Source organism: Momordica charantia, assembly GCF_013281855.1.
Source record: "Momordica charantia cultivar OHB3-1 chromosome 3 unlocalized genomic scaffold, Mcharantia_2.0 BLBB01000003.1, whole genome shotgun sequence".
Taxonomy (NCBI): Eukaryota; Viridiplantae; Streptophyta; class Magnoliopsida; order Cucurbitales; family Cucurbitaceae; genus Momordica; species Momordica charantia.
This window is the reverse complement of record NW_028275161.1, coordinates 11,134,063-11,149,451: the sequence shown is the minus strand read 5'-3', so window position 1 is coordinate 11,149,451 and position 15,389 is coordinate 11,134,063. Positions and strand designations below refer to the sequence as shown.

At 33.9% G+C, this 15,389-nt stretch overlaps 1 protein-coding gene and 1 pseudogene across 2 annotated transcripts; both read right to left on the bottom strand.

Annotated features, from left to right (window-relative positions):
• Window positions 1–2,919: 2,919 nt before the first annotated feature.
• LOC148212376 (uncharacterized) lies at window positions 2,920–5,013 on the bottom strand. Its single transcript, XM_088122204.1, has 4 exons — window positions 4,996–5,013; window positions 4,329–4,397; window positions 3,570–3,866; window positions 2,920–3,533 (listed from the first exon to the last, which is right to left on the bottom strand). Exons 1-4 carry the CDS (start codon window positions 5,011–5,013, stop codon window positions 2,988–2,990), a joined length of 930 nt encoding a protein of 309 aa, XP_087978330.1. The 3' UTR covers window positions 2,920–2,987.
• Window positions 5,014–13,008: 7,995 nt separating this feature from the next.
• LOC148212375 (uncharacterized) lies at window positions 13,009–14,889 on the bottom strand (annotated as a pseudogene). The gene is made up of 2 exons (XR_015789872.1): window positions 13,574–14,889; window positions 13,009–13,188 (listed from the first exon to the last, which is right to left on the bottom strand). The product of XR_015789872.1 is annotated as an uncharacterized LOC148212375 (transcript).
• Between the last annotated feature and the right edge of the window lie 500 nt (window positions 14,890–15,389).

Here is a 15,389-nt window from a genome sequence, read left to right as displayed (position 1 = left end):
AGACTCTCACTTAGACACAATGGCTTGTAGTCGATGATGTGAGATGGATCTGCCATGTATTCCGCAGCATGGACACATGAAAGACATTATGGACTGTAGAGAGAGAAGGCGGTAAAGTGAGCCGATAAGCTACAGGGCCAATCTGCTACAATACTTCAAATGGTCCAATAAAGCGTGGACTAAGTTTTCCTTTCCTTCCAAACCTCAAAGCTCCTTTCATAGGAGCTACCTTAAGGAAGACGTGATCACCTACTGAAAACTCTAAGTCTCTTTGTCTTGTATCAGCATAACTTTTTTGTCTACTCTTGCATTCTTGCTCTAATCTTTTGAATGGCTTCGTTCGTAACTTGGACCAACTCTGATCCTAACAACTTACGCTCACCTACCTCATCCGAATATACAGGAGACCTGCACTTCTTTCCATAAAGAGTTTCAAATGGTGTCATGCCTATAGTTGCTTGATAACTGTTGTTATAAGCAAATGTACATCATATGCAAATTAGTGTCCCAGCTCCCGGCAAAATCCAACACATAAGCTCGCAACATATCTTCTAAGGTCTAGTTCAGCCTCTCAGTTTGACCATCCGTTTGTGGATGAAAGGTTGTGCTGAGTTCCAACCGTGTACCTAAAACTTTCTGTAAACTTTGTCAAAAACTGGATATGAAACGAGGATCTCTATCTGAGATTATTGAAACTAGCACCCCAAGAAGTCTCATTATTTCTTCTAGATACAATTTTGCCCACCTCTCTACAGAGTAATTAAACTTTCCAGGAAGGAAATGCGCTGACTTGGTCAGTCTGTCAACAATGACCCATATTACGGTATGACCTTTAACTGTCCTAAGCAACCCTGTAATGAAATCCATAGATATGTGTTCCCATTTCCACTCAGGCACACTCAAAGGTTGCAACAGACTTGACGGTTTCTACCTTGGTGCTTTCACCTACTGACAAACCAGACATTTACTTACAAAGTCTGCTATATCTTTCTTCATGTTATGCCACCAATAGTACTACTTTAAGTCTTGATACATCTTTGTGCTGCCACGATGTATCAAAAATGGGGAACTGTGGGCTTCAGTCAGTAACTCATTCTTAAGGTCGACATCTTTAGGCACACACAAGCGCCCTTTATATAGGAGTCCAAAGTCGGAGGATATTGAAAACTCATTCATTTGCCCTGACCCTACTTGACGAAAATTATTAACAAGGTTTGGATCTCCCTACTAAGCGTCAAAAATTTTTTGTCTCAAAGTTGGCTTAACTGAAAACTGCGCCAACTGTGCAATAACCTCACCCACTGCAACCACTATCTCCGTATGTTCCAAATCACGGAGTATATGGGTCTGGGTGGGCTGTCTTCCTACTTAAGGCATCTGCAACTACATTTGCCTTACCTGGACGGTACAAAATCTCACAGTCGTAATCTTTCACTAACTCAAGCCACCTTCGTTGTCTCATATTTAGCTCCTTCTAAGTGAAAAAGTATTTTAAGCTCTTATGGTCAGTAAAGATTTGGGTTTTCTCTCCATACAGGTAGTGTCTCCAAATTTTCAAAGCAAAGACAACAGCTGCTAACTCCAAATCGTGGGTAGGATAATTTCGTTCATGGTTCTTCAACTGACGAGAGGCATAAGCAATAACTTTACCATGCTGCATCAAAACACAACCTAGCCCCTACTTAGAAGCATTGCTGTAAATAACAAAATCTCCTATTTCGTCTGGTTCGGTAAGTACTGGAGTTGAAACCAATTTCTGCTTGAGTTCTTGGAAACTCGTCTCACAAGCTTCACTCCAATCAAACGAGTTACCCTTCTGAGTTAATTGAGTTATGGGCGTGGCTATGTTGGAGAAATCCTGAACAAATCAACAATAATAACCTGTCAATCCCAAAAAATTACGTACTTCACTAATAGTAGATGGACGACGCCAATTGCTCACTGCTTCCACCTTTGCTGGATCTACTGAGACTCCATCTTTTGACACCACGTGTCCTAAGAAGGACACCTACTGCAGCCAAAACTCACATTTATAGAATTTGGCATATAACTAATTCACTCTTAGAGTTGTCAACACTCTCCTAAGGTGTTCCTCATGCTCTATGTTCGTTTTAGAATAAACTAAAATATCGTCAATGAAAACAATCACGAAGGTATCGAGGAACTCCTTAAAAACTCTATTCATTAAATCCATGAAAACTGCTGGTGCATTTGTTAGTCCAAAAGACGTTACAATGAACTCATAATGCCCATACCTAGACCTAAAAGTCGTTTTGGGAATATCTTCCTCCTTTATTCTCAATTGATGATATCCTGATCGCAAGTTAATCTTGGAAAATACAGCTGCTCCCTAAAGTTGATCGAAGAGATCATCAATTCGAGGTAAAGGGTACTTATTCTTTATCGTCACCCCACTCAATTCTCTATAGTCGATGCATAGTCGCATTGACCCATCTTTCTTCTTCACAAACAAAACTGGTGCACCCCACGGCGAAACACTGGGACGTATAAAGCCTTTATCCACTGTATTTGTGACTTGAGTTCTTTCAACTCCGTTGGTGCCATTCTATATGGAGCCTTAGAGATATGAGTTGTCCCCGGCTCGAGTTCGATGTAGAATTCCACCTCTCGAATTGGTGGTAATCCTGAAAGATGGGGAACACATCTTTGAACTCCCAAACCACGGGTACTAAAGCCACTGTAACCATAGTACATCTAGTGTCAACTACACTAGCCAACAAGCCTCATGCTCCTTGATTGATCAACTTCTTCGCTTTCAATACTGAGACTATTTTAGGAATGACCTTCGCTTGGGATCCTTTAAATTTGAAGTTTGTCCTCGATGGTGGTTTAAAAATGACTTCTTTCTCATAACAGTCAATATTGGCATGATTTGCAGCCAACCACTCCATACCAAGGATAATGTCAAAATCACTCATATCCAAGACTATTAGTGTCACATCCAACAATTGATCTGACACCAACACCTAACCGGCTTTTACTGTCTCACTAGCTAACATAATGATCCCTGCCGGGGTGGAAACTGATAACACATATCCTAATGGTTCCAACTCTAACTTAGCTTGATTCACAAATGAGGCAGATATAAAAGAGTGTGTAGAACCTGAATCAAACAATATCAATCCATAGCGACGAAGAATAGGTAGCGTACCTGTCACTACAGCATTTGAGTTCTCAGCTTCTTGACGTGTAGTGGCAAACACCTTACCCTGCTGTTGAGTTGAATTTCCTGTAATTGCCTGGTTGGAATTCAAGGGTTGGCTTACACCACCTGCGGTATTTCTCTGAAGGCAATTTAATCCCACGTGCCTTTCCTGGCCACATTTAAAACATACTCTGGTTCCCGACAAACATTGCCCCCAATGACGCTTCCCACAAGTACTGCATACTGGTTTTTCGTAACTAGGGCCTTGTTGTCGATTAAGTTGCTGTCTTTGAACATGAGCTTGGTTCGTCTTGTCAGATGTACGTTGAAATGGGTATGAGTTTAACGATGAATGATCAAAATTTCTCTTTTATCCTAAGGACGATCCTGGTCCCAGAGACACTTGGGACCCACTTGTTGAACGATTGTCAATCAATGCAGCTGCTCGAAGTGCTATAGCATAGTCTGGTGGAGAGAGGACTGCTACAAAGCCTTGAATCTCATCCTTCAAACCCATAATAAATTGTTCATACTTCTTAGCCTCTATGTCTACTAACTTAGGGGCAAAACGGGACAGTTTTGTGAATTCTCTCTCATATTGCTCCACTGATCTATTGCCTTGCTTCAGGTTCAGAAATTCAGCTTGTTTCCTAAACTGGGTGATTGCTGGGTAATACTGTTGGAAGAAGGCCTCCTTAAACTGCAATCAGGTAATTGGGCCTCCACTCACATCGAAAGACCTTTCTGCAGACTCCCACCACAGAAGGGCATCATCTTTTAGCATAAAGACAGCACACTGCACTTTTTGTTCCTCCGGACAACTCATATAACAAAAGACGGTCTCCATCGACAACAACCAAGCCTCTTTTAATGTTGGATCTACAAATAGTCCGTCAAAAGAGCGAGGATTGTACTTCTTAAAATCTCGCAGATATTTAGCTTCTATTGACATGCTCCCTCGATCCTGAGTCAATTGTGCCATTTGATTAGAGACAGCTGTTTGAACAAGTGTCTGCAAAGTCTCCATCATCAAAGACGCTATAGTAGGCTCTGCTTACCCAGAAGTTTGACCTACTAGTGGATTCTCCGTCTGACCGGAAGGTGGAACCACTGGTGGATTCTCCGTCTAACCTGAAGTTTGGTTATTCTCCGTCAGCTCTACTGTATCAGGGTCAGCATCTCTATTTAGCCCACCCCGTCTCACAAAGCTTCTTCTATGTGGAGGCATATTCTAATAACCACAACAGTGTTCAACTTAGTTTAATATCACACTATTAAACATCAAACATACGACATGTTCTAACAATACAACATACTATTGTACACTGTTTATGCATATACACTTTTTTTTATATAAAACAAATTTTGCTAAAACAGAGACATACCTGGCGGTGACAAGGTGTTTGCGTGTTTGGCCATGGTGGCACACTAATGCTTATGATGTAAGCAAGTCTACAGGACCATTAACTTGGGCTCTGATACCAAACGACCCGACTTTTTGGACTTAGACTAACTAAGGATGTTACTACGTGCATGCTTTCAACGTTTTAAATTTAATAAAATGGTAACGAACAAGAACGTCGTAGTAAAAATTTCATAACTTACTAAATAGTTAGAAACCTTTATTTGGGATCCAAAAAAAAAAGTAAACAAAACGAAACAATTTCTAAAAAGAGAAAAAAAATACCTATAGTAATTAAATTGTGAATAAAACGAAAACATTGTCGCTAAATTTTCAAATAAAACACTTGAACATAATTCAGTATGGAATGCGAAATACAATTATGCTGACACGGTCCCCATGGCACACTCAGCAGTTTGTCACTCACCTCATATGTTCTTGCCATTACCTAAAAAAAATTAGAATAAGAGTTAGTATTAAAAATACCTAGTAAGTAACCTCGCTATCAGGGTTAGACATGCATACACAAACGACATGAACATGTGGGACCTAAATCTTTATTCAGTCAAATTCTTTTCGTTTTCCTTTTCTTTTTGGCAAAAGTGAGCAATTCAACCTTACACAGACAATACCAACTCTATTATGGTACATAGGTGGGTTTCTTGGGAGACTCTACCCCAACTGATGGTAATTGGCACCCAGTCAGTAGAGCCAAGTTTCACCCACCTAGAGCCTCAATTTCAGTCTAGTCTGTGCATTACAGTAGGGTAGTTGCCACAAACCCTTTATATAAAAAACATTTTTCACATTCATATCATGCATGAGGTCCCATAATTAAACATTCTGTAATGCAACACAACAATTTTCACATAGCATTCAATTCACACAAAATAACAAAAAAAAAAAACAAAACACAAATATCCATCATATAGTCATTCAAAACGTCACATAAAAATTTTCAACTTAGCCCTAAGGTCATTCTGAAAGCAGAGTCACTTACCTTAATAGCAAACCAAAATAATTACCGGTTCAATCTACCAAAGTTCTTGACACAACCTAAAAATTGATTCCCAAAGAAAAATCAAATAGAATAAATAATTTTTTTTCCTGAACCTTGAAACTTGTCCTATGGAATACATGATTCTAAGAAAATATAAAATTATAAATTTACTTTTTTGCTTACCGCTTAAAATTGAGCAACAATTGACGTCCGATTGCTTGCGAGATAGAGAAGAAACTAAAAAAATAAATAAATAATGTCGGCTGAGAGACTGAGGGACTTGTTAAGAGAGGAGGAACAATGCTGATCACTACCTAGGATTTATTTAAAAAAAAAAAAAACAAAGGATAAAATCTTCACCTTGTGATTCAATTTTGACTAGGTCAAAATTGAGACCCTTTCTTTTTTTCCCCAATCGTGTACTTCTTTCTTTCTTTTTTTTTGTTTATTTCTTTTTTTTTTCCTTTTCCTTTTCTAATTCGATTTCTTTTCAGTTAATCTTTTATCTTTTTTTATTTTATTAATCCAATACTAATAATAATTGTCTAACCATACAAATTAAACTTCCAAGATATTTCATGAGGATATGGGGGCATTACATTTATTAAATAATCAAAAAAAGTAAAGATGATGTTTAATATATATATAGAAGAAGATACTGTAACATAAATAAAGCATAATTACAAGATCAATCTCCAAATTCACTTAATTGGTTAGATTTAGGGCGTTTAAGAGTTATCTCATATCAGGGAGGTTGACAAACCCACTAAAGGAAATCTGTAGAGATATTTAATAATGCACCAGTGGACGAACACCCCATCAAATAAAATTAGTAAAGGGAAGAAGAAAGATTAAATTCATTTATTTTCAAATAACCTATAAGAATTTTTCAACCATTCACATAACTTACCTGAAAACAGTTACAAATTTAGTTTTTATAATCATCATCAATAAGATAAAACTGTTATATATTCAAATTCCATCTAATAAAAAATATATATAAATATTACAATACAAAATTTTCTTTCACACGGTTTTTTGATGAGCTACAATTCTTTTACGTTTTTTGGCTAATGGAACTGAAAAGATGGAGACGAGAAATGAGGATTGCTAATTTCCCACCAAGGGTACTTCCACGAAACAGAATAATATGGTGAGTAAACAGCTTTTCAAATTTAGTTTTTTCTAAATTTATTTAGTTTATTCTATTTTATTACCGAGTGAAGAAGAAAGAGACTGATTAAATGAGATTTTGAACGAGACATGCAAGGAGAACATAATTGGTGGAAAGTGCTCAGTCTGAGCCCCGTTTGTTGGAAGACAAGTATGCGTTTTTTTTTTTTTTTTTTTTTCAATTTTCTTAACTGGTTTTGATTTTCTAATGATCAAATACTCTTAATATAGGAGTAGTAATTCAATAATGTTTACCTGTTAACGGTTGTAAAGATCAAAAGGAGAGATTAACAATATAAAATATTGTTAACCAAAGTACAGTATTAGCATTGTTACTGGTCATTTAGAGTAACACTACTTTTTTGATTTATTTGCTCTTTCTTAATTTTTTTTGTTCTTTTTCGTAGTATATTTTTCATTGTTGTTAGGACTTGAACTAAATTATGACTCGTCCACCAACTATTTTATCTATTAAATAACATTTATGAAAAAATGAAACTGGTATTTTCTCATATATGACATAAATTAGTCTAAGCTTCATATTCTCATCCATGTTATTCAACTAAAAGAAAATAATAAAAATAAAAAGAAAATAATTAGAAATGGAAGAAAATAATTACAAATGGTAATATTTAGATCAAATCAATATAACTTTTAGGGCTTAAATTACTTAGGTTTTCAAACCCAAACCGATAAGTGAATATGAAAATCTTTTGTTGAGTCCCATTAAATTTGTAACATCGACAAAGAATTATTTGATTGGTTAGTTTTCATCCGTACTTTTTATGTAGATTGAATATTTGTAGTAGCAAAATGTAATATAAAAAGATTTTATTTTCATGTTTTTGGGTTAAAAATAAAAACATTATTTATATGGTTACCATAAATATCTTTTTTAATAATAAAAATAATAATACTTGAATATCCACGACTATAAGTATTTTGTGAAAATTTTTGTTAGTAGATAGGATACAATAATTATAGGGGAGGTTAGTAAATTACATCGAAGAGAAAAAAAAATGAAAAATGAAAACGGAGGACAGCAGCATATGAATGTAGGAGTGACTTTTTTTCATTTGTTATCTTTATAAAATTTTTAGCCGAATAGAAATTTGCACCAAATTTACTAAAGCTCCCATTATTTATCTATATATATCTATACTGCATTAAAAAGTAAGGATCTTTGTTTACCTATATATATCATATTTACCCTTTGTATTTTCGCATTATTACAAATATATTATTTTCATGTAGATCAATCTCATCCCTCAAACTAAAATTGTTTGCTAGTTTGTAACTGACTAATTAATATGCTTAAAAAAAACTGACTAATTAATACATTAAAAGTAATTATGTTAGAACAATTACAGTTACAAATTTACTCTTATAAATTATCATTATTATTAAAATAAAACATATAATCCTTTTAAGATTTTTATAAATTACCACAGGAGAAGCAAATCAAAATTTAAAACTTCAATATCCAGTAAGCTGCTTGCACTTTCTTTTAATTTTATGTGTGAATGTCTTGCTCATGGTTTTTTTTCTTTCAAGAATTAGAAGTAGTTAAGAATTTATTTTTAAATTCCGTAAATTTAACTAAAAATAAATAAAAACCCAAGATTATTTGTAAGTTTGTAACTGATTAATTACCTTGACATTAAAAATCATTATATTAAATAATTACAGTTGTATTATAAATATTATTTAATATTAGATGCCCATAGGTGTCAAAACACAAACAACACACTTGTTACTCTTTTTTTTTTTTTTTAATACAACATGTTGGGGAGGGGATTCGAACTCACAACCACTTGGTTGGAGGTATATGCCAATTATTACATATTTTACTATTTGTTTTAATAGTGCTTTAATTTTGTTCCTCAATTTTATAACAAGTTACAAATTTAATCCTATACTTTTCATTATTATTAAATATATATATATATATATTAATTAATGTTAAGATTTTACATCATCATATAAATACCACATATTTGCAAATCAAATATAAATCTTCTATATCCAGTATCATTGGTAGGCGCATTGCAGACACTTTTCTCTCTCTTTTTTGTCTTTTGTTTTTTAATGTTATATGAGAGTGCTCTATTCATAGCTTTTTTTCCCCTTTTGTGAATATACAATTCACATTTCTCAACCAAAAAATAAAAAATAAAAAGCAAATTGATTTGGTGGCGAGAGAAATCGAACGAAGTGGTTTTGAACGATACACATAAACAAGCAACAATTGATATGATGAATGAATAAAGAGACAAATCAAGGGGAGGAATGTTAGTAGACAGAGGAAGTTCAGCATCTAACTTAAATGATACGAATAGAGAGCATATAGTAGATGAATATTTTGGAAAGTGGGCGTTTCTCCATTGTGGCAGCAAAGAGAGGGTAAAGGTAAAAATGAATTTTGAGAATAAAAGAATATGGACCAATGGATTTTGAAAACTTGATTTTTTTTTTTTGTTGAGTACAACATATTGGGGGAGGGAATTCGAACTCTCAACTTCTTGATTTGAGGTACATACCAATTACTGCTAAGCTATACTTGTTTTGGCTTGAAATCTTGAGCTACAATATTTACAAAAATGTCATGGAAAGTAACTACGACTTTATTTTTTACTTTTATATTCTTTAAGATACTATTAGACTTACGACTTCCTCGTAAAGAAAAAGTTCCTATAAAATAAATCATTATTTTTATATATATGTATGTATTCAATAATTAAAATAATAATAAATTTTATATCTATTATCAACTTTATTTTGTATTTGTAGCACTCTTAATAAAAAAAATATATTAGAGCTGTGTTTTTTAAACACTATTGAAAAATATATTGACAAATATATATTATTTTTTTATTAAAAATGAAAAAATTTAAAATCTCATTTATGAAAGACTCCGAATCAAATAATGTATTAATCAAAATATATTTTGCTTATTTATAAAATAATTTAACATTTAAAAAACTATGATTTTAGTTCTAGATTTTTAAACTTCATGAAATTTGATTCTAACAAACTAATTTAAATTTGTTTAACAAAAACTACAAATTGTTTTAAATTGTTAATCACACATATATAGAAAAAATAAGTGATTAGAAAATAGTAAAATAAATTATGGTTACAAAGAAGGTTATTAATATTTTAATAAAATATATATAAAATGTAAGATATTTTATCATTAAAAAATATTCGTGCATCGCAGGTGGTAATACACTAATACTTTAAAAGCCAACATCCAACTCATACTATATGAGGGATAAAGAAGATGGAATTATAAAGAACTCACCCATGATCCAACATTTAGTTTATTAAACTAAGTCAACATGTAGAGAAACCACAGACTACATATTGAACATAGATGTTCTCTCCACAAACACAAACTACATCAACAATATTTAGAGAAACCAATAATCGTAGACACAAAGTAACATTCAAAACATAGCTAACAACATACATGAGAACTTTTAAGAGGAATTTATGTACTTGCATTATACAAAAAGCAAAGAAAGTTAAATATGATATGTATAGGACCTTCTTTATACATAACCAACGATCTTTCCTCCTTTCTCAATCTATGCACAAATCATAATAGTCTTTAAAAAAGAATGCAATTACTTACTCAAAACATGTAAACTTATAAACAACAACCTTCTTCTTCTCAAAAAATAAAAAATAAATAAAGAAAAATAAGCAACAACCTTCTTTTAACATAACTCAATAGACAATGTTGAATACTAAATATTCATCAAACATAACTCAAACAAAAAATTTCAAAATTTCAGCATAACCTCTACTAAAATATCCTCAACAAACTACACTTAGCAACATATCCAATACTTCTATGCATGCAATATAATTGAAATGAGATCACTCATCCCTCCACAAACTACATTCAGCAACATCCAATATTTCTAAACGTATAATATAATTGTATACACTACAAGAATTCAGGGTTTCGGTGACGACAAATTTCGTTGCCAAAAAGTCAAAATTCGTCCCCGAAAACTTTTGGAGATGAAAACAAGTCTTCGCTTGAGTCGTTGCCGTTGCCCGGTCGCAAGAGGGTTTCGGCAACGACTTTACTTTTTCGTCGCCGAAGGCTACCTTCGGAGACGAAAATGGATTTGGTCGCCGAAGGTAGCTTCGGCGACCAAATATTATGTCGTCGTCGAAGTGCCCGAAAATTGGTCGCCAAACCTAAATGCCATAGATTGAATTTCATATAAAACTTTATAATATTAAATAACAATTAGTTTTATAAAAAGTACAAGAAATCCATACAAACTAAAATTAAACAACATATTCTAAGAAGTCTCAAAATAAAAAACCTAAACATATGAAAATGTCCCATATCATCAAATTCTTCACGAGATAATCAACTTTTCAGAACCTCTCGATACAGAAATCGAACGAACCTGAAAAAATAAATAACAAATAAACTTATGTTAACAAACCCTTCTACATGTTAACTCACCACTTCCATTCAAACAAACTTCCAATTCTAACTCATTCCACATGTCAAACTAAACATTCAAGCTTTCCACATGCCATGAACTAAAAATGTTATTCTCACTTCATATGCATGAACTCAAAGTAAGCATTAAAAGTTAACAAAAACTCATTAAAACAACTTTCAAATTCACAAAACTTGCTCTCACTAAGTCTAAAAAACATTCACACAAACTCTATCACAATTCACTTAAAATTCAATAACGTTATCCAAAAACACTTAATAACCACCCCCCTCCCCCTTCCCCTTCCCCCCAAACAAACTTAAAATGCACAAAACTTAGTATCAATATCAAAACACACACACAACTCTCTCATGTCCATATAACTCATTAACTTGATCAATCCAAATTATACAAACTAAAGGAAAGGTACGTATAAAACCCCCCAAAGTTAAGAAAAACTAATTTTCAAACTTCAAATTCTCAAAACTTGCTTTTATTATGTAAAACATCCACAATCACCAATTCATTTCACATATTCAACAAAATTATCCAAAACTACATTATACATAAACGTAGATAAACTATACATGACTTATGTTTTAAATGGCTACCATAACTACAGGATAACCACATTTATAATTATTGAATTCTAACAACAGTATACTTGACGTACCAATTCACTCCAAAGATTCACTTCATAGACAATTCACTTGCTATTAATATCTAAAACACTTCAAACATGCACTCACCAATTCACTTCACAGATTCACCAAAATCATCCAAAAGTACTTCAAACATAAACATAGTTAAATCATTCATAATACACGTTCTAAATGGCTACATAACTGCAGGATAGCCACATTTACGGTTATTGAATTCTAACAACACTTTACGTTGACGTACATATTTTGACGAGCCGGCTCCACTAGACTGACTCATAAGTTGTAGCACAATTGATCTCAAATCTGTCATTTCACCGCGTAGACCCGTAATCTTAGAATTTTTAGCTGCGAGACGCTCATCTAACTCCTTGTCTTTCTGAGAAAGACGATCCTCAAGCTCTTTGTCTTTCTTCGTGAGACGGTCCTTAAATTCTTCTCTTAGACTACTCATTTCTTGTGACAATTCTTCTTCCCGCTGTGAAGATGCTACACATGAAGCAGAACCTCTACGAGACTTTGGTTTTGGGCCCCAACCAGCACCCTTAACGTAGCTTAAACGATAACCAAGACCTGTCTCCAATACTTTTGGATCTGGTATCGGTTCACCTTCATCTTGCATAGATGCTTCTCTAACACGCATCATGTCTAGCTGCATACATATTTTAAAAAGAACAAAATGTTTACACATAAAATTCAATGTGTAATTAGAAGTTAATTGTTATAAGATTTGTAAACTTACGTAAGTTATCTCCACTCCTTCGACCCAACCTTTAGTGTCAGAGTATCTCGTCTCCCTAAACAAATCGATTTCAGAAAAGTTGTCACCTCTCTCTTCTTCTTTCTGCAATTGATATCACATAATTGTTGATAATCGATCTTAAGTAATATAAGTATATGGCTAAAAAAATATTATTGCATTGTACATTCTCCTTTGCAATAATAGCAAATGCCTTCGGCCCCGCACGATGGTTGAATGACATCTTCGCCCTGTTGCATTTGTTGGTCTCAGATTTTTGCTAACAAAAGAAAACTTAAATGAGAATATATATTGAATATAAATACTAAAAAAAAAAATATAAGTTATATTCGTAAATTACTTTCCACTCATCTGTCTCCCATCTATCGCACAACATGTTCCAATCGTCTGGTTTTGCCAACAACCGCTCCGAAGGATTGTTGCGCGCAATCTCAGGTGTGGGATAACTCAGGTAGTGTTGGTGCAATTTTGCCCTATACGCCTTATGTGTCGTTCTCATCTCATGCTCGATGAATTTCATCATAACTCGATCTGATTCGTTGAAATCGAAATGACCCTACAACAAAAAAAAATCGAACATATATTTAAGTGTTATTCTGTTGCATTATAACAAAAGATAAAACATATTAAGTAATTAATCTCAAACTTTGAGCTGAGTTATAATTGCCCTCTTCTGAATTTCTTCGACCTCACTCCACTCGTTAACCTTTAAGGCCACTTGTTCGCATGTATGTACCTCTGTGGTGGCCATGGGACATATTGGTTTATTAACTGTGTGGTCACATTCGATATGTACTTTTGCGTTCGTTCCACGAACTTGATTTTCTAGCTCTATCAATAGAGTATATCCTCGTACACCTAATCTATTTGTATGTTGCCAAACAATAAACCAAATAGTTAAATCATACTTATTTATTTTACATATATTTAAATTGACGTACCTGGAGGAAAAGTCGGAAGAGACGGGTTTGCTGGTGGACGCTCACGACCTTATACGTGTGCCTCTAACTGACCTGCTTGGTCTGGTCTCATTTTTTTGCGAACTTAGGCAACCAACAAAAAGTATTATATATTGACAAAACAAATACTCAACATAAATCAATTTGATGCATAATTTATCCAACATATATTTAAATACTTGGAAGAATATTTATTTGCTATAGTACTCATCATCAACATCATCTATATCATTATCAGTTGACGCGTCCACATCGTTTGATTCGTCATTTATAAAATCATCCACATTGCTCGCATCTATGCTTCTATTGGACTGTTTTCGACCCTCAACGACAATAGGATCAACATCATCTCGATGCAATGAACTATCTTGAGTGGATTCATCTATTTCGATCCTAGGTCCTACTTCTAACAACGAAATTTGATCATTTTCAACGTCTTTTTGTTCTGGAATATCCCATACATGTTTATTTAGAATGTGTTGCACAACTTTCCAATTATTACCAAATTTTGGGTCATCTAAATAAAACACTTGTTGAGCTTGACCAACGAGAATTAACGGGTCGTCGGTATACCAATACTTAGACGTATTAATCGACTTAAAACCTAAGTCAACTTGAATTCTATTCTTCTTAGAGTCTGTGTCAAACCATTTGCACTTAAAAGTATGACACGTCTCCCCTTAGCATAATTTAACTCCTAAACATCACTCAAGACACCATAAAAATTCATGTCATCTCATTCTTCTCCACACACCATGACCCCACTATTTTGTGTCATTCGACGACTATTGCGTTCTATATTATGAAAGCGTAGTCCATTTACAATACAACTACTATATGAACGTGCAGTTAGTGAGTGAATAAAGATCATCATCTAATTCGCCTTGTTCCCGTAATGTCAAAACCTGTAATAGATCATAACAAAATACATAACGATTTCGTTTTGTGTTCATCTACATTCAAACCCTAAAAATCAATATTATCTTTTTTTTAACCAATCAGGAAATTGTGTACTGTGTTGTTCATATAGGGCAGGAACATTGTCTCCAGGAATTCGAATTGAGCTCAAATGTTGACTACAATTCCGAAAAGGGAGAAAAACAACATTAGTGTTATATGTACTAAGTGTGAAATTAAAGTGAACGTAGCATAAGCCGAAATTACTCGTGATAAGACTCTGTCTTTGCACAGTTGTTCAGTACATACCAGTATGCAACTTTTCTTTCCGTGACAGATAATGTTTTCAAAGTTGATGCCCCTAGAGGACGTGCATTTAGCCTAAACACGTCAAAATGTCCACAATTTTTATAACCGACAATAGTATCATCATTGCGTTCATCTCTATTGAATCTCGTTTTAATTCCACTCAGATACAATGAGCAGAAAGTCAACGATTCATTCATGATGAATGATTCGGCTATCGAACCCTCAGGATGAGCTCTGTTCTTCTTTTGTGCAGATTGTTTTAAGGTTCGGAGACTTCGTTCGATAGGGTACATCCAACTGTAACTAACTGGTCCCACAATTTTTGTTTCGTATGGTAAGTGAACTGCAAGATATACCATAACATTAAAAAATGCTGGTGGGAATATTCTCTCCAACTTACATAGTATGATTGTAATGTCAGATTACAATCGATCCAAATCACTGATGCGTACTGTCTTTGCAGATATATCACGAAAGAAGTTACATAGTTCAACAATAGTCGTACCCACAAACTTTGGTACGTATGCTCGACTGGCAATCGGTAAGAGTCGTTGTAGCAAAACATGACAGTCGTGAGTTTTCAACCCCCATA

Coding starts and splice junctions, on each gene's coding strand:
- LOC148212376 (XM_088122204.1), bottom strand. Junction 3,867..4,328: donor GAGATGCTGACCCTGATACA/GTAGAGCTGACG, acceptor ACCTGATTGCAG/TTTAAGGAGGCCTTCTTCCA. Junction 3,534..3,569: donor GTTCAACAAGTGGGTCCCAA/GTGTCTCTGGGA, acceptor TTAGGATAAAAG/AGAAATTTTGATCATTCATC.